General features: G+C 38.0%; 1 protein-coding gene across 1 annotated transcript in view; it reads left to right on the top strand.

The window, feature by feature from the left end:
- The first annotated feature begins 4,208 nt into the window (after positions 1–4,208).
- SLC25A12 (solute carrier family 25 member 12) overlaps positions 4,209–25,125 on the top strand; it is a 102,476-nt gene continuing 81,559 nt past the window's right edge. Inside the window, exons 1-3 of the mRNA XM_021702972.2 lie at positions 4,209–4,290; positions 5,216–5,269; positions 22,829–22,971. Coding sequence (XP_021558647.2) covers positions 4,279–4,290; positions 5,216–5,269; positions 22,829–22,971 — 209 coding nt within the window. The 5' untranslated portion in view covers positions 4,209–4,278. The remainder of the gene's footprint in view (positions 4,291–5,215; positions 5,270–22,828; positions 22,972–25,125) is intronic.

Genomic DNA, 25,125 nt, shown 5'->3' with positions numbered 1-25,125 from the left:
TGATTTTGAGGTCAGCCTATGAAGTAGAATATAATTTGTTCAAACTTGGACACCTAACGCTTAATATTTCTCCCTAGCCTACCCCTTACCATTTCCCCATATAGACTCTTAGCAAGGAAGGAGTTAAAGCACATCTTATAAAATTTAAGTTTTGTAGTGTTTCAGTAAAATAAAAAGAACCATTTTATAATTCTATTAGGTCAGAACCAATATATACTTAAAAGTTCCAGATGTTCAGGGGCGCCAGGGTGGCTCAGGTGGTTAACTGTCTACCTCCGGTTCAGGTCATGTTCCCAGGGTCCTGGGATGGAGCCCCACGCAGGGAGCCCGCTTCTCCCTCTCCCTCTGCCTGCTGCTCTGCCTACTTGTGCTCTATCTCTCTGTCAAATAAATAAATAAAATCTTAAAAAAAAAAAAAAAGTTCCAGGGGCGCCTGGGTGGCTCAGTAGTTAAATGTCTGCCTTCCGTTCAGGTCATGATCCCGGGGTCCTGGGATCGAACCCTGCATCGGGCTCCTTGCTCCGCGGGAAGCCTGCTTCTCTCTCTCCCACTCCCCTTGCTTGTGTTCCCTCTCTCACTGTGTCTCTCTCTGTCAAAAAATAAATAAAATCTTAAAAAAAGTTCCAGATGTTCAAATATCCTTTGTGTGTGTGTGCCGAAGTCAGATCATGCTATTTATTTCAAATATTTTTAGTGAGCTTCATCTTGATGGGAGGCATAAAATGCAGCTTATTCCTCATCATAATGATGGTATACGTACTTTTAACCTAGGAAGAGCTTCACTCCTGGTTTAGTCAGTCAATGATATCCTAATGTTCTTCTAAGTGTTTATACACCACCTGGATTTACTTCTTGCAAGATGACATCCATAGCAGCTTGTGTGGGATATGGAAACAAGAACAAAAATGTATTCATGTCAGTAAAATAATTGGAGGAGGCTAGAAGATAAACAAAAATAATATCTTATTAAAAATGGAAGGAAGGCCAGGAGTTGTGGCAGAGCAAGTTCATTGGAAATTGCCTCTTGTTTTAATTATTATATTTTAGTTTATTAAGACACTAGGCATTAGTATAATTCTAACTTTCACCCACAAAGTGACTGGCTGGTTTCAAATTAATATAATGTAAGCTGCTTGGGAGTTAGAAACACGTTTCTGTGGGTTTGTCTAGCAAACCTATATTTTGGTTTTGCATTTGGGGTAGTATATTATTTTCATGGGCAACAACTTTACAAGCATATTTAAATTCCCAGCTCAGTCAAGCTACATATTGAATCTTTTATTAAATCAATTCTAAAAAGTGGCTATTAATGGCAATATATTTGCAACTAGTCTTTTAGCCTTTAACTTCCAATTTTGCTTTCTGAAATGTCATTCTCTATAGACGGTTTTAATTATTAAGGTTTCACCTTATAGTTGTTCCATAGTTTTAAAATTATTTCTTGTTTACAAATGTCATTTGCAACTTAAGGAAAGAGTTATAAATTACTTTATTGGCAAGTAATTTTAAAAAACTGTGAAAAGTTTTGAACTATTTCTACCACCTTTTCCCAAATATATTGTGAATATTATTTGACAGGTTTGTCTTTTGATACCCCATTAACTAATAAGTTTTCCTTCAACCCTGGTCGTCTGCAATTGAGGCAAAAGTAAGTTTTCATTTGTTTAACTTTTTTTTTTTTTTTTAAAGATTTTATTTATTTATTTGAGAGAGCGAGAATGAGAGAGAGTACATGAGAGGGGGGAGGGTCAGAGAGAGAAGCAGGCTCCTCGCCGAGCAGGGAGCCCGATGCGGGACTCGATCCCGGGACTCCAGGATCATGACCTGAGCCGAAGGCAGTCGCTTAACCAACTGAGCCACCCAGGCGCCCCTCATTTGTTTAACTTTTAATAATACCTTTCATCAATCATTATAACAGAAGGATAGATCACAAAGCTTTTCAGAGTAGGAGCTCTAACTCATAGACTTTTGTATTCCTTTAAATACTTGGTTTATTGCTGTATAGTTTACAATTTTAATTCCTTTATCCATTTTATTGTTTATTATATTTGGATAGATAAAAAATCTATCAAAACCCACCTTTATTTACGGTAGCTGAGCTTTTCTATTTTCTCTGTATATTAGCCTTATTTAGTTTTAAATTATTACATTATCTCCATTGCAACTAGATTAGCACCAGTGAAGGTCTTGGATTTGCTCAAAATCAGCTATTTTTTTGAAGAGATTTGTACATATATATATAATTTTTTTCAAAGATAGCCTATTTTTTAAAAACTTATTTATTTTAGAGAGAGAGCACACGAATGGGAGAGGCAGAGGGAGAGAGAGAGATTCTCAAGCCAACTTGGCGGGGTTTGACCTCGTGACCCTGAGGTCAGACCTGAGCTGAAACCAAGAGGCAGAAGCTTAACCGACTGGGCCACCCAGGCGCCCCTCAGCTATTTTTTTATTCAAGAAAATTTTCCTTGTGGCTTGGTGCTTATTCCTAGGAATTATTGTGGTGGGCTCTGTTTAAATGTGATGTTGTCTTCCTCTGTAGGAGTGGCCAGTCTGACCCTAAATTTTCACTCCAACAATATAGATTTGGTCAGCAACATGTTCCAATAGGTAATAATTCTTTCATTTTAAATAAATGCCTTCCTTTCCCTTAAAAGAACCATTTTATAATTCTATTAGGTCAGAACCAATATATACTTAAAAGTTCCAGATGTTCAGGGGCGCCAGGGTGGCTCAGTTGGTTAACTGTCTACCTCCGGCTCAGGTACTTTTATTCAAACTGAGGAACTTTCGCCTACTAAACACATTCTTCCCTTGTAAAGTAATGTAAAATAAACATTTTGAGATTCCTACTTAGAGAAACTTCAGGAAATAAGAGCAAAGTATCAGGGGCATAAGGTGCTAGAATAACAAAATATGAATTTGTAAATCCTTATGTCCAATAGTATTGTTAAAAGAACTTGGAACAAACTGAATAAATAGATGTAATAGTTAAACCAACTGCAGCAGGAAAGCTCATTATAGTACTAGTAACGTAGCATTCCTTATCAACAATTTCCATTTGCCACTCCTCTTTTCCTCATTTCTGTAAACTTGGATACTTAACATAAATATTATGATTAGTGAGACTGGAGAAAAGGAAAGCCTCCTGTTAGGTCCAACATTGGAAACTTGAAAAAGGGTGGAGAGGGGTTACAGAACTAAGTGAGATTAAGATAAATCTTATGTTGTTAGCCTTTTTTTTAAAAAACAGGAAGTATGCCTGTAGTCACAAACAAAAGAAATATACTTAAGGTTGGGGTTTGGGGTCGCATTGACCATCTGTAAGATACTAGAGGTTAGGGACTATATGTTACTTGTTTTTGTATTTTTTACAAGCAAGACTATGTCTGGCATATAATAGATGCCCAGTAAACGTCTGTTGAGTGAATCAATCTGTGGTTCAATATAGTCATAATGGCAAAATTCGGTTTTAGAGACATTATTTTGGTTCAAGGTAGAGGTACTACTTAGGCAGGACTGGCAATGTTTATGTAGGGGCAGATCGGGCCAGGATTCAGTACCAGTCCTGTCAAAGACAAATGGATTGTTTCCATATGCATTTGTGCCTCACCTCATCGCACAAAGGATTTGGGTGATTAGGAGTGTGGAGTGAGCCTACTAATAAAGCTTTATAAAAGAAGAAGAATTACAAATATATTAAGCATATTCATCTCATGCCAATTTAAGGACCTATTTATCGTTATGTTTCCTTAGGTTTTCCCCAGAGTGCATGGTCCCCCATCTTTTTTATTGTCAGTATTTGCCATTTGTTGTAATTAATTCATTTATTCATCAATGGGACATGCCATTCGATCCGTCGAAATCTTGCTTAATCTGGATCCCAAGCGTTCCTTTAAGTCTCAGGACAAAACGACTTTGACTGAAGTCGGTGCCCAAAGCCACATCCACTAGGAGGCCTTAAGAAACCTGGGGCTTTCCCGGCGGCGGCTCAGCTGTAGGCAAGCACGCGGCGCGTCGGAATCCCAGGGCTGGCACTCCAGCATTCCCCGTGGGAGGCGCGTCCTACTCCCCAGCGAGGCAGGCCGCCCGCCCGGGTCCGCTCCCTTTCTGGCGGGGATTCGGGGCCCTCTTCCCGCCCCGCCCCGGGCTCATTTGCATAGGGACGCGCGCGGCGCCGGCGAGCGGGAAGGCGGGCGCGGCCGGGGAGGCGGCGCGCGCGCGCCCTGACAGCTTGGCCTTGCTCGCTCACTCTGCTCGTCCCCGGCTTCCGAGCACAGCATGGCGGTCAAGGTGACTCCCAACTCTCTGCTGCTGCCTTTATTGCATAAGAGCCATTCCGGGGACCTTGCCTTCAGCCCCTCACCTCTCATCATTTTCTTCGTTGCCTGGTTCTTAGATAGCGTATCCTGGGGCTCCAGCTTGTGGGTGGGAGAGCTGTGTGCGACTTGGACTGGAGGGAGAGGATGCCCGGCTGGGGGAGGGGAAGTAGGAGGGATTAGGAGTTGGAGGGGCTTCCGAGGACCACAGGTCGGAGGAGGAAGAGTAGTGTCCTGCTCTAGATGCATGGGATTGTGAGCCCGGACTTGGAGGGCATCAGAAAGGGAGTAGGAGGAAGTGGCATGTAAAGCCGGGGATACCTAAGGCATCTGTGTTTTGCAGTGGGGGAGGGGGTGAGTGAGTAATTTGGGGCTTCAGTGGGGCCTGGGGCAGTGGTTGGCATTTGTGCTGCAGGTGGCAGGATGTCGAAAGTATCTGGAAACATTGTCGCAGCTTTCATATTTTAGCTTGGGTGGAGAAAGAGAGGAGATAATTATTTTCTGGATTGCTTTACATGGGGAAGAAAGGCTGCTAGGCCAGGCGATTAATTTGGGTGTTTCAACTTTCCTGTTGCTCTTGATTTGGAGGTGGTGGTTGCTATTGTGTTGCTAGTGGATGTGGAGTAAAGTAAGAGATTGATCCTCACTGCCTTCCCTTTCCAGTCCAGAGGAATCTGGGAGATTTGCTATATATTAAGCTCTTCACACCTGTACTTCCCCCCCTGTAGTCACAGAGCTCCAATTTGACAGGTGTTATCAGTATTAGTTCTTTTGGTTTGTTTTAAACCAAACACCCTTATAAAAGATAAGAGCATTGATTGTTAGTGTCTGAGAACTCTAATCTGAAGAGATTATGTGGTCTCTAGTAAAGTATTAACTGGCTTTTTTTTTTCTTACAGGTGCAAACAACTAAGCGAGGTGATCCCCATGAGTTAAGAAACATATTCCTACAGGTAAATTGGCTTATGTAGCATGCTCTTTTATTGGGACCAAAAAAAAAAAAAAGATGTAAATTTAGTGCTTTTCAGGCCTTAACTTTCAGGATTGTTCTATTTTCATTTATTTTTAAAAATATGGATAGACAAATATAGCTTATAATTTAAGGTTTGAATAAAGATTTTCTCTTTTATTAAGGTTTGATAAAATATTTTCCTCAAAATACTGTTTTTTTTTAAACATGACTTAAAATATGTAAAGAAGAACACTAAAAAGAGTTTCTGGCTTCCCTTAAGCACTATGATCAAAATTTTATTTCAAAATGTATTGACACTCTTGTGTAATTACTAGGTATGGTGATTAAATTTCTTTCTTGAAAGTTGCAAGTTTATAGTTTTCCTCCTTATAAGCATTTATGTAATTTGTTACAGAGATAAGAATATTATAGTTATTGTTAATTTGTGTGTGTCTTTTCTCCCTTTACTTATTTATATTCATCAGCTTTTAAGGTTTGTTACAAAATGTTACTGTCTGCAATTCTTGCAAAGATCCACCTTCTGCTAAGTTTCTAAGATCAGCAACTTGGCTGCAGACTTAAAAAGTTGTCTTAGTTTTTTTGTTTTGCTTTCTTTTCTTAAATTTCAGAAGTTCCTCAGGCAGGAAGTTGTACTTAAGAAATAGATGAAAAGGGAGACAAATTAAGGTGTTCCACCAAATACGGTGTTTTTCTCTGAAATATTCTTTTGAAAACTTACATTCTGGAGCTGCGTTCTTATATAGAAACTTTGACCTTGGGCAGGTCCCTGCTGGGTATTTGTTTCCTCTGGAAAATGAGAGGTGATCTCCAAGGTTCCTTCCAACTCCAGAAGTCTATGATTCTATATTAGGAACAGATTCTAACATATGCTGATCAGCCTGGAATAGATGACATTTTTATCTGAGGCATAGATTGCTTAAGCTTTTGTTGGGGAGGAGGCTGCCTAGATGACCATACATATGTGTAGTTCATGAAAAAGAATTAGCAAAAATTGGAATCTTAAATTTTACAAAATCTGATAAAGGGAAGCATCATTTCCAGAACATAAGTAATTGTAATAGAAATGATCTATTTATGGCTTGAAACCTTTATTCCTCACAAGTGTTCTTGAAAATAATGGAAAAACATGTCAGTATTAACCGCACCGTATACTTAGTTGTTCTGTGAAAAGTTCGTGTGATATAGTTAATTTTTTCTAGATTAAGTAGATATGGAAGAAATCAGTTGAAAGATGCATGATGTAGTGAAGGTGTCAGGAACGGTGGGTTCAATTCCCCGACCTGCCTTTGATTGTTGTACCTGTAGGCTACCTCTCTGGCCTTTCTGGGCTTCACCTTCATATGTGGGATTCAGTGGGGCGTCAGGAAATGGAAATTGAGGTCCTTTCAGCTTTAAAAATCTTAGGGAGTGGCGCCTGGGTGGCGCAATCAGTTAAGCGTTGGACTCTTGATTTTGGCTCACGTCTGATCTCAGGGTCATGAGATTGAGCCCCATGTCAGGCTCTGCTTTCCGTGGGGAGTTTGCTTGAGTTCCTCTTCCCCTACCCCCTGCTCTCTCTTTCTCTAAAATTAAATAAATCTTTTTTTTTTTTTTAAAGATTTTGTTTATTTGACACAGAAAGAGAGACAGTGAGAGCAGGAACACAAGCAGGAGGAGTAGGAGAGGGAGAAGCAGGCTTCCCGCCGAGCAGGGAGCCCAATGCCAGGGTCCATGTGGGGCTCAATACCAGGACCCTGGGATCATGACCTGAGCCGAAGGCAGATGCTTAATGACTGAGCCACCCAGGCCGGGGGGGCAGGTAATATTTTGAAAGCTAGAGGTATATGAGGGGCTAATGGCAGCTGTGTTTGTTAAGTTAAAGGAAAAAAGTCTAGTTAACTTAGGTGATGAAAAAAGTGCCTTTACACTGTTAACTACCTAGAACATTTGGCCAGTGAGTTTGGATTTGAAACAGTAGGGAGGCCTATCGGTTTCTGAGTGAGCAAATTGAAGTGGTGAATTCTGACAGCTCTTTGTGTATGTTGGATAAAGTGTGGAGAGGTTGGAAGTAGGTAGGGAGATCAGCTAAGAGGCTATTGAAATAATACATGTGGGAGATAATGATCTGGAGTGGCTGATGGCTGGGGAAAAGGAAAGGAAGGACAATACCAGGGACTTTGTAAGGATGAATCCATTGAATTTGGTATTAAATATAAAAGTAAAGGAAGAAGTAGTGAATCTGGATAGATGTTAATTGATAAGGCATCCATTTTGGGATTTTTTTGGGGGGGGGAGCAGTTTAAGTTGGGTTGTTAAATAAATATGTCCCATTATGTTGAATCTGTCAGGTTTGGGGAGAGACAAATTTATACAGGTGGTAGATAAATCCTTGTGGTGATGGGATTAAATATAAAAGAAACAAGACCAGGAATAAGGGACTGATTTATAAGTGATATCCACAATTGAAGTGGGAAGGAGGAAGAGGAGAACTAGGGAGAATCGTCCCAATGGAATTTAAAGTAGTTTCAAAAAGATATAGTCAAAGATTAAAATATAGGTTATTGTTATTAGTATAATTTGTTATAATTTTGGTAGGATTTTGGGGCCGCTTGAGTTTAGGATCATTTGAGCTGTTTAAAGACTACAGAGAATATTTAATTTTGAATTTTGGAATACAATTGAAAGCTTTTTTTTTTTTTTTTTTTTTTTTAAAGATTTTATTTATTTATTTGAGAGAGAGAGAATGAGAGAGAGCACATGAGAGGGGGGGAGGGTCAGAGGGAGAAGCAGACTCCCCGCCGAGCAGGGAGCCCGATGCGGGACTCGATCCAGGGACTCCAGGATCATGACCTGAGCTGAAGGCAGTCGCTTAACCAACTGAGCCACCCAGGCGCCCGAAAGCTTTTTTTTTTAAAAAAAGATTTTATTCATTTGTGTGTGAGAGAGCGCGCATGCGCGCACGAGTTCGGGGAAGGGTAGAGGGAGAGGGAGAAGCAGACTCCCTGCTGAGCAGGGAGTCTTATGTGGGGCTCAATCCTAGGATCCCAGGACCCGAAGATTGTGACCTGAGCCGAAGGCAGATGCTTAACCATCTGAGCCACCCAGGTGCCCCTAATTGAAAGCTGTTTTTTGTAAAATTTAGATTAACTCTCTAATTCACAAATACTCATTTGTTTTTGTCATCGGCAAAATATTCCTCTTTGAAAGTGCTGATCTCTCTATATTTAATGGAATTATGTGTGCAAGTTTGTGAGAAGGGCTTTATAAAAGTAAAGCGCATTAACATTTTGAATATAGGGACATAGGTTTATTTTTTCTGTGTTCATTGCTTCTCAAATTTTGATGAGCTATATTTTCAATTAAAAAAAAGAACAATAATATTCACTTGGATTCTGCTTTTTCCTGTCCCCTACAAGTTCATGAAATTGGAGCACAACAAATGAATTGGTATGTGTTAGATTGTGCTATAATTTTACAATCGGTTGTCAAGTTAAGATCGTACTCTTACTGTCTTTACAACTGTCATTTCTTGATTTATCTCTTCTTTTACCTCTCTCACCCACACACTATCATTGACCCAATTTTGCTACATCAGAAATACACAGTAGCAAAAGAAGACAATAGAAGCAATGAAGAAGGAGGTAAGGTGAGGATAACAGGAATGTCACAGGCTGTTTGTTATAAACCTGACAAACTTCAAAATGAGGAGTTAATCTAGTCTATGCTTTGTGGCAAAGTAGGTTTATCAAAAACTGTTTTAAGTGAATTGTTTGTAAAGGTCTCTTTTTTCAGTTGGTAGACTTTTTGTTGTTTATCAGTGTATTGTACGGTAAAAGCAACACATGTTGAGACTATCATTACATATGTTAGACCAGAAACATGGTGCAATATAGAACTCAAATATTATTTCCATCCTGTTCTTTTTCTTTTTTTTTTTTTTTTGAAGATTTTATTTATTTATTTATTTGAGAGAGAGCAAGAGCACAAGCAGGGGGAGGAGTGGAGGGAGAGGGAGAGATACAGATTCTCTGCTGAGCATGGAGCCTGACATGGGACTCGGGCCCAGGACCCTGAGATCATGACCTGAGCTGAAGTCAGATGCTTAACGACTGAACCACCCAGGTGCCCCACCCTGTTCTTTTTCTCATTATCACCAATGTAACAATGAAGATCATATCCCATATAAAAATTATGAAAATTCATTTTCTTCTGTGTTATTTTAGAGAAGAAGTGGAAGAAGATGCTGCTAATATAAAGCAAAGAGTGATTCTTCCTTAGGGATTTTATGATAACATTTAATTTTTAATTGAGAGAAATATCCTTTTATTCAATAAATAATTTGTTTCCATATTACGTATTTATTTATTTTGGGCAGTAACCTGGAGCTGAGAAGGGAGTTAAGCAGGACTTTTAGCAGGAGACACTTCCACTTTGTTGGAATAAGTATTAGGGCTATGTTTTCGGAAGCATGGAATGTGGATTACAAATGATAACATCTACTGAGGCTCAATGTGGAGGAAAAAGGTGCTCTCACAGGGTATTTGTGGAAACAAAGACTCTTTGGAAAGCAATCTGGCGATAGTTTAAAATAGAAGATACCATTTGAACAAACAATCCAACCTTTGGGATATTTATCCCAGAGAAATAAAAATACTCATAAGAATATATATGTACAAGGGGCGCCTGGGTGGCTCAGTTGGTTAAGTGGCTGCCTTCAGCTCAAGTCACAATCATAGGGTCCAGGGATCTAGTCCTGAATCAGGCTCCCTGCTCAGCAGGGAGTCTGCTTGTCCCTATCCCTCTGCCCCTCTCCCCTGCTTGTGTGGGCATACTTGCATTCTCTCTCTCTCAAATAAATAAAATCTTAAAAAAAAAAAAGAATATATATGTACAGGGTTGTTAGTTGCAGCACTCATTTGTTCCTTGAGGGAAAAAAAGTAAGAAACGAGAAATGTTATCAAAGGGGAGTAGTAGAAAAATTATGGAATAACCATCCCATGGAAAATTATGCAGAACTAAAAAGAATGAGTTAGGCCTATTTCAGCTGATTTAGAGAGATATCCAATGTACTATTAAGTGAGATAAGAAAGATGTAAATAAGTGTATATAGCATGATTATAGTTTTCTAAAAGTCGTTTTGTGTATGTTGTATTTATATTTACACATATATATGCTTATAGAAGAATTAGGGGAAAATAAGAACAAAGTCTTGATGTATATGTATTAGATTTTGATCAAGTGAATAATTTAAAAAGTAAGAATTTAGCAGTTTAGAACCTGAAGTTAAAAGAGGACTTCCCAGACTAAATTGGGTTGAATAAACCCAGTATGAGACACACAAAAGGGTATCTGACTGATTAAGTTTTCACCAGTTCTTTATAATGTGGGCATTGAAGATGATAGCCTTTATCTTAGGTATATTATTATTTTTAAAAATTTTATTTTTTTTATTTTTTAAAGATTTTATTTATTTATTTGACAGAGAGAGACACAGCGCAAGAGAGAACATAAGCAGGGGGAGTGGGAGAGGGAGAAGCAGGCTCCCCGCTGAGCGGGGAGCCCGATGCGGGGCTCAATCCCAGGACCCTGGGATCATGACCTGAGCCGAAGGCAGACGCCTAACGACTGAGCCACCCAGGCACCCCCCAAATTTTATTTATTTATTAGAGAGAGACATAGCGAGAGAGGGAACACAAACAGGGGGAGTGGGAGAGGGAGAAGCAGGCTTCCCACTGAGCAGGGAGCCCAATGTGGGGCTCGATCCCAGAACCCTGGGATCGTGACCTGAGCCGAAAGCAGATGCTTAACAACTGAGCCACCCAGGCGCCCCTATCTTTAGTATATTAGTACTTGCCATAAACTATATAGAGTTTTCATTAAAAAAAAAAAAAGGGTTAGGCATTAAGGGCATACTCACACCATAGACTTTATCCTTAAGTCAACTGAAGGATTGAAAAATAATTGAAAAGATGAGAAAATTAGTGTTATTAAATGCATGTTGTGTTCTGTTACCCATCAATATATTTTTAATTGTCTACCATGTGCCAGGCTAGGCATTGTGCTAGGTTCTACCTTTATAGATTTTAAAGATTTTTTTTAAAAAAAATGTATTTATTTGTTGGGGGGCGAGAAAGCAATCATGAGCCAGGAGGAGAGGCAGGGCGAAAGGGAGAAGCAGACTCCTCACTGAGCAGGGAGCCTGCTGTGGGGCTTGATTTTGACCTGAGCCAAAGGCAGACACTTAACTGACTGAGCCACCCAGGTGCTCCTACCTTTATAGATTTTAGATAGAGGATTTCAGTGAAGGTAAAACCTCACGTTCTAGGTCGTCGTGAGATAGACAATAGTAAAGCCCACAGACTTGGAAAAAAAACAAAAAGCAGCTGCAGAAGGTGATAAGTCTGATAAGGAAATAAACAGAATGATGGAAAAGGCCATCATTTTTCAAGGGGGTGGTCAGGAAAGACCCCTGAGGAGGTGATACTAGAGATGAGACTAAAAGGTGGGCAGAGAGAATTCTGAACAGAGGGCTCACAAGTCTAAAGGCCTAGACAGAGATAAGGGTTTGTATGTTCGGCAAACAGAAAGCAGGCCAGTGTGCCTGAAGTGTCAGTTAGTGAGGGAGTGAATGGCCAGTAAGAGATGAGGCTGAAGGAGAGCCGTATCAGGCACGGCCTTGTTTGCAGGCCACAGAAGAGTTTGGATTTTTTTTTTAAGAGCGTTGTTGAAACTACTGAAGGTCTTTCACTTTGGAAGTGGAATAATTCACTTTACATTTTGAATAGATCATATTTAAGTAGATCATATTGATCTATTATGTAAGCTTTCTTATACATTTCTGTGCTTTCTTATGGATGACGGCTTTGAGTAGACTGTGAGCCTTCCTATTTAATTTCCTCCTGTCCCTGGGGTTCTTAGACTACCTTGAGTGAGGCCTCACTGACTCCTTTTCATCCAGAAGACCAGTAGCTGGAGCCTACAATGGCTTTGTAGTCTGATCTGGATTTGAGTCCTTATTTGCTCCCTTTTTGCTGTATTACTGTAGGCATTTACATTAGCTTTGGAGTCTGTTTCCTCATCTGTCTGAGAAGGGATAACTACACCTAGTGCATAGGGATGTTATAAAGATTAACTGAGGTAATTTGTAAATGATGCCTGACACATGGAGCTTAGTTCCTTGTTCCCTTCTTTTTCTTCTAAGATGAGATGAAGACTTTTCTTACCTAAATAAGATCTGAGACCCTGTCTTTCCAAGATAACTGTGCTGGACCTATAAAGTGACTAAGATGTTAATATGTGTTTATGATTATGTATGTAATCAGCTAATTACTCACATTCTTGAGACATACACCTGAAGATCTTTACAAATCCCCACATTCAGAAATACCGCCATAAGAGGTGACTTCTCTCAAGTTTATAGGTTCTGAGAAGGGATATAGCCATGGTCTAAGATTGAGAGACTATGAAAGATGTGTACAGAGTTGTTTTTGGAAACTTCAGCTGCTCAGTCTGGACCAGAGAAGGAATAATAGTCCAAGTAGGCTCTGAAATACCAAGACACAGACCTAAAAGAGACTTGTAATTCATTCTTCAGTGTGTAACTTAAAAAATCATTTCCTTGTGCTGTCCAGCTCTCTTTTACTTAATATTACTGAAGTTTCTGAAGCATCATTCACTGAAACCAGTGCCATAGCCACTATTGGGCTTCTAGAATGTGCCATTGCTTACTTACTGAATCACTATTATGTGTCAGGCACTATTGTGAGTATTCTATACAAATCTTTATACTTAATCCTCAAAACAACTCTATAAGATAGGAACCATTAATATTCCCATTTTCATAGATGAGGAAACTGAGCCCTAGAAGGGTTAAGTAACTTGATCAAGGTTATACAGTAAATGGAAGAGACTTGCTTTATGTATTTCAAAGCAACTTGGCTTTTTTAGTTAATATTGTTTGGAGATAGGGGTATGTTAGTACATATAGAATCATCTCATTCTTTTTCTGTCTTTTAAAAAGTCTTTTTTAATTATGGAAAATTTTAAACCTGTATACAGTTAGAGAAAATAGTATAATGAATTACCATATATCCATCACTCAACTTCACCAACTGTTATGGCTGATCTTGCTTCGTCTGTATTGCAGCTGCATTGGATTATTTTGAAGCAATTCCCAGACATTGTATCACTGCATACACAAATACTTTAGTATCTCCAAAGGTGATGACTCTGAAAACCATCAGACCATAATTCGATTATTACAGGTAAAAATATTCCTTAATAATGTGGATTTCCATTCAGTGTTGAAATTTCCCTGATTGTTTCATTTTTTAAAGTTGTTTTATTAAAATCAGGATCCAAGCCATGTTCATACATTACATTTGTTTGATCTGTCTCTTAAATCTTTTAATATTTTCCACTCCCTACCAGGATAAAGGTCCTTCTATCTCTGTGGCAAAAATCTTGGTATTTAATCAAAGCTTACCAACATTAAAGCATTCTGTCCCCCTAGGAGCTGCACCTTGATTGTCAAAGACATGATTTGCTCAGGCTTACAAATATATATGCTCCTTGTATGTTCCCATGGTTACTTAGACCAAGAGATTGAAGTATTATTTTAAGAACAATGCAAATTAATTATACAACTTAATCTGTCCTGAGAAGCATTCTAGTTTGAGTTATTGAGTTCTCTGGGGTCATTATTTTATTTCCAAGGTTTTTGGCCATTTTGAGGGGAAAATTGTTTTGGTAGACCTCATTTATTATGGTAGTTTCAGTTGATTTCAGTGATTAACAAGGGTATTGCACCTCCATGCTCTGTTAGGACTTGCATTTTTTAGTAGCTGACAGTAGGACTTGATATAATGGACAGTAAAAATACATATACTGAAGCAAAAAGAAAAATAAGCACATAATATTTCATGGAAACAAGCTGAGTTAGAAAGCAGACTTTTGGAGAACTTTTTTTGTAAAATCAAATAGAAGGTTTGATTCTCGTGTTTGTGAAATATACAACAGAAAGTGCTAGTTAAAATTAGATGGATGGGACACCTGGGTGGCTCAATCAGTTAAGTGTCTGCCTTTGGCTTGGGTCATGATCCTGGGGTCCTGGGATTGAGTTGTGCATCGGGCTCCTTGCTCAGTGGGGAGCCTGCTTCTCCCTCTGCCTACCACTCCCCCTGCTTGTTCTCTCTCTCTCTCTCTTTCACTCTGACAGATAAATAAATAAAATCTTATAAATAAATAAATAAAATTAGATGGATAAAATTACCTTTTCCTAATGCATGTGTAGTTGATTTTAGTAAATATCAAAAAAATTTTGCATTGCTAATTAAAATCTTTTAAAAAATTGGCCGTATGTGTTAAAAGTATTTTTTCTTACTAAAGTATTACTTATGATAGATGAATTCCACATTGTATTGTTGTAACAGGGTTTGTGTGTCAGACCCATTGCAGTTTGCTCCTCATGGAGCATGCTCGTGTAGTGAAAGGGCATACATTCCTGACTAAATTTGGCTTCCGTTAGGAGTAAGAGCAGTAAAAGTGAAGGACAGCAAGAGGATTAACTTTGTATGCTCAGCTCTTCCATTGTTAATGTATTCATTTTTATACATGGGAAATGCTTTATGTGATATCTGTAATTACCAAACTTTGTGACATTGTCATTTGAGAGTTGCTGAAATTAAAAGGATATTGAGATCTGAAAAATGTCAGTTCATCTCCGTTGGAACAAAGTCATGGAGCAACAGTGTGTTTTAACTCATATTACAGCCCCATGTTAGATAAGCAGAGATGAAGCTGGCTAGACCAGTTAGGACCGATGTGGTAAACCCAAGAATAGTGGAAGCCACCCCCAAGGAAACCTTGGTTTGGAGGAAGATGAAGAGTTAGAACAATAACTCCTTCATGCTTGGGCAAAAGCAGAATAATTAAATAAGCAAAGGAGGGAAATTGGGACCCTATGCTTTTCTGTGTTTCTAAGCATTTTAGAAGAACTACAGTATTTCAATATGCATTAGTTTTACAATTTCCAGGTACTTTGGTGTTCAAGATCTCATTTTTTCCCTTACATCAAGACAGCTATCTTTCTGTACTGTTTTATTAGAGAAGAGGCTCAAAGAAGCTATGTTTCACTCAAGAAATTGCACAGGGGATTAGAACTCGTTTTCTGACCCTGGTTTCGGTGTCCATCATGCTATCGTCTCTGAGCTATGTGAGGGTAGGAATTATGTTTTTGTGATCTTTGCATCCTTGGTACCAGGCATAGTGTCTAGCACACAATCGCTACTTGATAAATGTTTTTTAAGTAAATGCAAAATGACCGGAAGATTTGAAATTAGCAGATTTTAAGTAGTGCCTCTAAATATATTACCTTGGTTTTGGTGTGCATACTTAAAAAGAAAATCCTTGATACAACTATGCTTTTTAAAAAGTAATCCACTTTATAGTTATAGCAGATCAGAATTTTTCTTTATAATCTCTGGAAAGTCCTTTAGACATATAAAATATCAAAGGATCTATTTGTCTTTGAACTTAAACCATTTTAACAGGTAATTTGTATCATTTAGACTGTTTGGGTTTTTTACTCATTTGTGTCATTGAATTTTATGTTAACCTTCTTTTCCTCTTTACTCAATAGAAATTTAGGATTGTGTGAAAACTCTTTGTAAAGTCTGCTTTATAGTAACCTGTAATATAGGTTGAAATTTGGTAAATAGTTAAAGGAGTTAGTTACTACTGTCTAACTTACTTCAGTCAAGTGAGACCTTGATATGTTGATCTATTGGCTTGGTAGGCAAAATATTTCTAGATAACATGATCTCATTTGGAGTTAGAGGTAGTTCAGTGTAAGTACAGTAGTGTAAGTACATATATCTATATGTGAAACCCTACCATCTTTCATCAGCAATAAAGATTCTAATCTTTCATTAAGATCCATTTTATTTCTCAATCTTAAGAATGTAAAGACTTTTTCAAGCACATGTGAACTACACTCAATGTAAATTTAAATATTTCTGGAAATGTCAAATCTATGTGCACTTTTACATTCCAAAACTTGAGTTGGATTTGGAAAAAGTTTAATCAAGAAAATAAGTCACTATTTTTGTTTGGATACTGTCAGCTACTTCTTGTCAATGTCTTTCATGTGTCCTTGACTTCCTGCCCAAGAGGGATTTACAACTGCTTAAGAGACATCTTTGAAATGGCAAATGATTAACTCTAAAATTATTTGGAGTATGGATATAATATTTGGTCAATTTCATTTAAAGTAATTTTGGTTCACTCTTTGAAATGACAGGAACAAAATGGAAATGATATTATGAAACGAGTAAGTTAGTTGATAGATTAAATTTTTAGCATAACTGTTAGCATGGTAGACCCAAAACTTTGTTTTACATTGCTTTTTATTGTTTTTAGTATAAATATGCGAGTCATTTTGGTTAGCAGAAAGAGGTCTCAAAATGGCTACTTAATCTATTCTGATTTCTAGCCTTTTGTGTTACTCAAGGCCATGTTTACTTTGTTTAAAACATTATTATGCAGTCAATTAAAATAAACATTGAAAGTAATGAAGCTGTTTAAAATAAATGGGTCATTCTTTTTTTAAAAGTATTTAAAAATATACTTTTGGTTTAAATATATCATCTGTTTTTAAGGTACCTGCTTTTCTTTGTTAACATAATATCTAAAATGTTTTAGCATCTTGACTGTGGGTAGATTCTAGTTTCAGTTCTATACTCCCTCTTCTGTTCTGTCTGTTCAGGCAAACAGACTCACTGACATTGCCAAGTAATTGTCTCTAATTTAATGAGTTAATTAGTTAACTGTCTCCTGCAAAAGTCAAGTACTAACTCCTTATGGATGAGAAGAGTTGTTTTTTTTCCCTCTGAGCTATACACTTTATCTTTCAGTTCAAATCAAGTTAAAATAGACTAGGAGAGTTGGGGAAAACACTAGCAAAATACCTCAGGGTAAGTGATTCTCTGGCATCATTTATAACCCCAGATACTGGCAAAGCCTGTTCCGGTACTTGTCAACAAAAGCATTTGTTTTCCTTGTTGGCTGCCGTGTCGTTGGTTTGTGCTAAGGCTGCTTTATTTCCTGATAAAGTCAAGAATGTTGTGAAATCCTGGTGATTCTGTAAGTACAGTATAATTTGTGTGTGTGTGTGTGTTCTGTGTGTAGTGGTGGTAATCCTGGCAGTCAAATTCAGGTATTAGTGTTAGATGTGAGACACCTATGTGGCAAAAAGAAATGGAGACTTAGTTGCCACATTTTGTTAATACTAACTCTGAAATGTTTTCATATTCTCTTTTTTGAAAACTGACATCTGATTAAGGAAAGCAAGCAGCTCTCAAACCATTGGAGAGAGAACAAAGATCTCCATAACCCATCTCTAGTATTTTTTTTTATTTTGCATCTTGTGTTTAGTTCTTCCTTCTTTTAAATTTTCATAGGAGTCAGACCCAGGATTCCTTGTCAAAGGATGTGAGCATTCGTATAGTTCTTTATATATGATATGTATATGTATATATATTGCTGAATTGCTTTTCAAAATGACTGAATTAGAAAAAAGCAAGATGTACAGAACAGTATCTATAGTTATCATTTGTGTAAAAAGAAACGAGTAAGAATATTCATGCATATTTGCATGTATATACATTAACATGTGTATGCATATATCTTATATGTGTATAATCATTTATGCGTAAAACATCTGGAAGGATATACAAAAAATTGATTGCCTCTGGAGTGGGGTATTGAGTGGGGACAGAGGTGTTAGAAAGACTTTTCACTGTATACCCTTCTGTACCTTTTGAATTTTGAATGGTGTGACTGTAACATTATGAGAATCATTTTTAAAAAAGGCCATTAGCAAGGGGTGAAAATACCCATTGTTTTCTTATTTGCACTCCCACCCCCTTGGTTCAGGCCTCATCCTCTTTTATCTGGATCTTCAGTAGGGGACACTTGTTCTCCCTGCCCCCAGTCAGTTTCTGTCCTCTCCAAACCATCTTTTCCCTTGCCACCAGAGATGGCACGGGTTAAATCACATCTCTGTCCTCCTCTAAAATTTTTAGTGGCATCCCAAGGTCCACAGAATGGAGTTCAGACTATTCAGCTTAGCATTCAAAGTCTTCTATCATCTGGTTTCAAAGTGCCTTTTTGGTCTCACCTCTGCATGTTATCTTTGTATATATCCTCTCTTCATTACCATTTCCTTTTCAACTAACTCTCTCCCCCCCCCAAAAAGGAAAAAAAGTATTTTAAAATTTCTATATTTGTTCACATTTTCTTTTTTCTTTTTTTAGCCTGAAAGACCCTGTCTGTTTGCAGTTAAAATTGAGTTTTATTTTCAAGGCCTATTCTGAACGTTACTTTCTCCTTCCTACTGCAGCCTCATTCCACCTGTTCTTAGAATGAACCACTCTTTTTTGAATCCCATAGTATTTCCCATACCATTGTTTGGCACTCATGTTCTAGTGAGTTGTTGACTTGTCAGTGTCTTTATATTCTATTTTTAGACTTTCTTGTGTTGATTCCTCTTTTCAATTGCGGTAGTCTTCCTGACATTGTGCCTTTCCCCACTCCTGCCTATTCTTAACTCCGTGGTTTTCTGATTTTGGTAAAACATGTCAGATTTTGAAGAACACTGAAGAACAAAGAGCAAAAGAAGTAGTTGACAGGAATTGGTAGAATCCACTCACTATTAGTATTAATACTATACAGTTAATTTTTTCTTTATCCTATATTTGCATACCTATTGTTTTGAAATGTCAAAGATTATTTGGTCTTCATTTTATTTTTTTTAAATTTTTTATTGTTATGTTAATCACCATACATTACATCATTAGTTTTAGATGTAGTGTTCCGTCATTCATTGTTTGTGCATAACACCCAGTGCTCCATGCAGAACGTGCCCTCTTTAATACCTATCACCAAGCTAACCCATCCTCCCACTCCCCTCCCCTCTAGAACCTTCAGTTTGTTTTTCAGAGTCCATCGTCTCTCATGGTTCGTCTCCCCCTCCAATTTCCCCCTCTTCATTCTTCCCCTCCTGCTATCTTCTTTTTTTTTTTTCTTAACATATATTGCATTATTTGTTTCAGAGGTACAGATCTGAGATTCAACAGTCTTGCACAATTCACAGTGCTTACCAGAGCACATACCCTCCCCAGTGTCTATCACCCAGTCACCCCATCCCTCCCACCCCACCTGGTCTTCGTTTTATAGATGTATGATATATCTAGAAGCTTGGGGAGAATGGAGTTCTTGAAGGACTCGGTGAGTTAGTGGTAGGGCCAGGACTTAAACTTAGGACCATTTCGGGAATGACATTTATAGCATGTAGAGAGAACATGACTTTATTTTGAGGTGATATTTGTTAGGTGTTTTTGGTAGTACAAGCTAGTAAAAACATGTGTACCTTGGTCTACTTCTTGTGCAGGCTAATAAAGCATTGGCTGTGATAGCCTCTGTGGTATGTTTTAGAATATGACAAAAGAAACGTATTTTATTTAATTCTTTCCTTGTTGAAAGAGCTGGTTGCTTGGTTTAGTCAGATTCACAAATGAGAATATTTGAAATGCTTAACCAAAAAGCAAACCAGTAGTCCTTTGCTTTGATCCTTTCCATCCCTGTCTTGTTTCCCAGAAGCAACCACTTCTAACTCTTAGCTATTTATTGTGGTATTTCCCTTCATATCTCTATACTGCTATTTCTAGGCATTATTGACTTCCTATGATAGTAGTTGAGGACTTCCTTATACTTCTTCCTCCTTCCTTCTCCCTCCATTCCTCTCAGTATGTTTATCATTGTTATTAAATTAATATTTGTATCTATATTATGACTATAAATACTGTTTGTTTTGAGCCAAGTCATGTATTATATTTCCTGTTTTTGTACAACAAAAATACCTTTTCATAACTTACTTTCTCATAGAGTTAAAAATCACCTAACTTTCCATTTACTTAGCAATTTGTATACCTAATACCAATTCATTAACTTAACAAATATTTACTGAATGCCTACTGTGTGCCATTATTCTTGGTGCTTGGGATACAACAGTGAACAAACTAGACAAAGATTCATTCCTTTTTTTGGGAGATAGACAATAAACATAATAAAGAAGTAAAATACGTAGTGTGTTAGAAAGTGATTGGTGCCAATGGGGAAAAAAGAGCAATGTATGGGGGGGTTGGGAATATAGGTGCAGGCATGGGTTGCATGGGTAATACTAAATAGGGTGATAAGAGTAGATCTCATTGAGAAGGTGACATTTGAACAAAGATTCATACTCCTCCCAATATTATTTTTCACATAGCCAAATGCCTTGGATAATTTAACATTTCATTTTCCCCAGTGGCTTCCTTCTTGGAGCCCTTTGTCTGCTCCCTGCCAGGATTATGAACTCTAGAGGCCTACAGCACAGTTGTCCTGGGATTTCTCTTGGCCACTTTCCTGGGTTGGATCATCTGATTCCTGGATCCCACATCTTCCTCTGACTTGGTTCATGCCCTCTTTTTGATGGAGTAAATTTTCCTATAGCTTCCTGAGAAGGCACATGATGAGAGAAAAAAGTATTGAGAACATGGATATCTCAAAGTACTTTTATTTTTATTTATTTATTTTTTAAAAGATTTATCCATTTTAGAGAGGGAGAGAGCATGCATGAGCAGGGAGAGGTACAGAAGGAGAGGGAGAGAAGCAGCCTCCGTGCTGAGCACCAAGCTGGCTGCAGGACTCGATCCCATGACCCTGAGACCATGACCTAAGCTGAAACCAAGAGTCAGATGCCCAATTGAGTAAGCTACCCAGGCACCCCTCAAAGTACTTTTAACCTACTCTTACAATTGATTGAAAGTTTGGCTCAGTTTAGAAATCTGGGCTGAAACTCATCTTAGAATTTTCAAGGTCTTACTGCATTGTCTTCAGCTTTCAGTGTTTCTGTTGAGGAAGCATTGATGCTGGTGATTCATAATTCTTGATAGGTGACCTTTTTTTTTCTGTCTGAAAACTTTTAGGATTTTCTCTTTATTCTGATGTTCTATAATTTTATGATGATGGGCCAGGTCCTGATGTGGGTTTTTTTTTTTTTTTAATTTTTTTTAATATATTGTGCTTGGCATTTAGTGATCTCTTGTATTCTTCAATTCTGGGAAAATTTCTGATGTTACTACTTTGATATTTGACTGAAGTAGCTAAATTGATGAGCTGCAACCCAAAGAGGAGAGCTTTGGTTGTTCATGTTTGATCATGCCATAGTACATAAAACCCTTAAAATTATTTATTTGATAGGCAGGTATTATTTTCTTTGTAAAAATTAATCACATAAAAGCAGAATATTTTTGTTTCTTTTTTCCAGCTACTGGAACATAGAACAAATACCTATGATGGAAGGTCATGTTTTTCTCGTTCATTTCACTTTCTAAGGTTTAGTAGTCTGTCCTGCACCACCCTCCCTACCCCGCCCCCCAGCTCCCCACTATTGGAGGTGGAAAGCCTCTAGGAGTCTACAGGTGTCATCTTCTCACTCTGAGGTCTTGGTCACCTCGGCTGCCCTTTCACCTTTCTTCGTCTTTCTTGTATTTCTTCTCTTACGTATTATATGTTTCGTTGAGATAAAAGTCACATAACAAAATTCACCATTTTAACCATTTTAAAGTTTATAGTGCAGGGACGCCTGGGTGGCTCAGTCGTTAAGTGTCTGCCTTCCGCTCAGGTCATGATTTAAGGGTCCTGGGATCAAGTCCCGCATCGGGCTCCCTGCTCAGCAGGGAGTCTGCTTCTACCTCTCTGTCTGCCTGCCACTCCCCCTGCTTGTCCTCTCTCTCTCTCTCTCTCTGTCAATAAATAAAATCTTTTTTTTTTTAAAGATTTTATTTATTTATTTGGCAGAGAGCACAAGTAGGCAGAGTGGCAGGCAGAGGGAGAGGGAGAAGCCGGCTCTCCGCTGAGCAGGGAGCTGGACGTGGTGCTCGATCCCAGGACCCCGGGATCATGACCTGAGCCGAAGGCAGCCGCTTAACCGACTGAGCCACCCAGGCGCCCCTAAATAAAATCTTTAAAAAAAAAATCTTAAAAAAAATAAAGTTTACAGTGCAATGTCATTTAGTATATTTACAATATTGTATGGCCATTGCCACAATCTAATTCCAGGACATTTTCATTGCCCCCCCCAAAAAAATCTCATATGTGTTTAAGCAGTTACTCTCATTTCTCCTTCCTCCCAGTTCCTGGCAACTATGCCTCTGCTTTCTGTCACTGTGAATTTGCCTACTGTGGACATTTCATGTAAAAGGGGTCATACAATCTGTGGCCTTCGGTGTTTGGCTTCTCTAACTTATAATGTTTTCAAGGTTTGTCCATGTTGTAGCATGTATCAGTATATTAAATCAGGCTATGAGTATTTTTTACTATCCAGAGAAAAGCCCTGCATTTATTATCTTTATTATGATTTTGATAACTGGCCTTTAATTTACCTTTTCACAAACATTTTTTGGTTACAAGATGTTGTTGAATAATTTTAATTTTTAAGTATACATTATTTATTTTTTAGTATGCCAGTACTGAGGTTGATGGAGAACATTACATGACCCCAGAAGACTTTGTCCAGCGCTATCTTGGACTGTATAATGATCCAAATAGCAATCCGAAGATTGTGCAGCTCTTGGCAGGAGTAGCTGATCAAACCAAGGATGGGTAAGAACCTTTTTTTTTTTTTTTTTAAAGATTTTATTTATTTATTTGAGAGAGAGAGAGCACATGAGAGGGGGGAGGGTCAGATGGAGAAGCAGACTCCCTGCCGAGCAGGGAGCCCGATGTGGGACTCGATCCCGGGACTCCAGGACCATGACCTAAGCCGAAGGCAGTTGCTCAACCAACTGAGCCACCCAGGCGCCCGGGTAAGAACCTTTATACATTTTTTGAAAATGAATGTTCCTCAGTACCTTACTAGAAAATAGTAAACTCTAAGTTTACCTATAACCATCTGGAATTTTAATATTAAACCATATCTTTTCTTAGAAGTTTATAAAAAGTGTTACTTGCTGCCATTATCAAGGATTTGGCATAATTAGCATTTCTGTCTTGCTTGCTTTTTTTGGGTGGGGGAAGAAAACTACACGTAAAAAACCATATTTTATATTGAATAATCTGAACAGAATGGTTTTCAGATAACTAAGTGTATTTCTTTCACTCATACGACAAATATTGAATACCTTTTATGTTTTAGGCAATGTTCTAAGGCCTAGAATTACATGAGTGAATAAACTAATAAATGCAAAAGCAATATACAAATTTAAAAGTAAACTATAGCATGTTAGATTATAAGTGCTATGAAGAAGAATAAATCAGGGAAGAATTTAGAGAGTGGTATTTATGTATTTATTTGTCTCATTTATTTGACAAAATTTATTGAACAACCACCATTAGATAGGCACTGTTGGGCCTTAGTAATACAAGCATAAGTAAAATGGGGTTCCTGGCCTTAAGAAGAAATTCATGGTCTAGTGAGAAAGAGGATGAGTAAACAAAGAAAATAATACTTTGGGAATAAGGTGCTATAATAAAAGTATGTGACAGATACAAAGGACACCCAAGAAAGCATGGTTAACTCTGTTTTAGGTGATCTAGACAGCATTATAGAAGAGGTGATACTTGAGTGAAATCTGGCAAGATGAACAGGAGATTGCTGGTGGTTGGGTAGTAGGGAGGAGAATTCTAGGAAAGGGAACAGCAGTGGTATGAAACATCAAGGAGAGTGTGCGTGTGTGTGCCTGTGTGTGTGTGTTTTGGGGAGTGACGGGGAAGTTGTGTTAGGTGTACCTTGGCGTGGCTGTGGTGTTGCTCTGTTGCTGCTGGAGTTGTGGTTGGAGTGGAGCTGGGGACCTTGTGTGCTAAGTTTTGACTGTATCCTGAAGGCTCGTGACTTAGTCTTGGAAGTATTTTTAGCCTGGCAGCGTGTGGGTGTGTACAGTCACAGAAATAGCAAGGTGCATCTTACTAGAGTGTCAGTTACTCAGGGGAAAACGCACACCATTTTTTTATTAAAATCAAATATGATTGTATTATGGAGCAAATGAATTATTTTTATGAATTATAAAGAGAATTTTGTCATGCTTTGTGAGTTCCAAGCTACATCTTCAGGCCTTCAAAGGCCCAGGTTCTTTCTCCTACTTATAGAGGTAGTTGTGTGAAAAACTAGGCAATGAGGAGTTGTTAAAAGTTATTTCTATTACCACAGATATGATCAGATTTTAGAAAAATTGTAGGTTGGAATAGGGCAAGACTTGCATGCAGTGAAATCCATTTAGGAAACTAAATGGATAACTACTGTAGTAGTTAAACTAGAAATGTTGGTATCTAAGTTGTTTGAGTCCAGCGTTAGTATTGTATTTTCATTTGTATTTTCCCACAGAATCTAGTACAGTGCATGAAATCTACTATGAGTATTTTATATCTTAGATAAAGATTTTATATAATTTATCAATAGTAGATATTGGGGAACTTGTATACATTTTGTGACTGGTCTCTAAAAAAGTCAAATCAGGGGCTCCTGGCTGACTCAGTTGGTAGAGCATGAGACTCTTGATTTTGGAGTTGTGAGTTCAAGCCCCACACTGGGTGTAGAGATTACTTAAATAAATAAAGTTTAAAAAATTAATCAAATCAGCTGATAAGTTACTATGGACTATTCAGTCATTGGATTTCTCAATAGTGATTAGGCAGTAATACATATGAAAATCAATTATTTTTAATCAGAATTCATTCTTCAAAAATTTTAAAGGTAACATATACATTTAGATCTTTTAGAAACTCTAAGAGCATTTATTGTCATTAATTTGGCCTGAGACC

This window comes from Neomonachus schauinslandi, chromosome 3, assembly GCF_002201575.2.
Source record: "Neomonachus schauinslandi chromosome 3, ASM220157v2, whole genome shotgun sequence".
Classification (NCBI taxonomy): Eukaryota; Metazoa; Chordata; class Mammalia; order Carnivora; family Phocidae; genus Neomonachus; species Neomonachus schauinslandi.
Note: the sequence above shows the minus strand (reverse complement) of the source record. Positions and strands in the feature narration are given on the sequence as shown.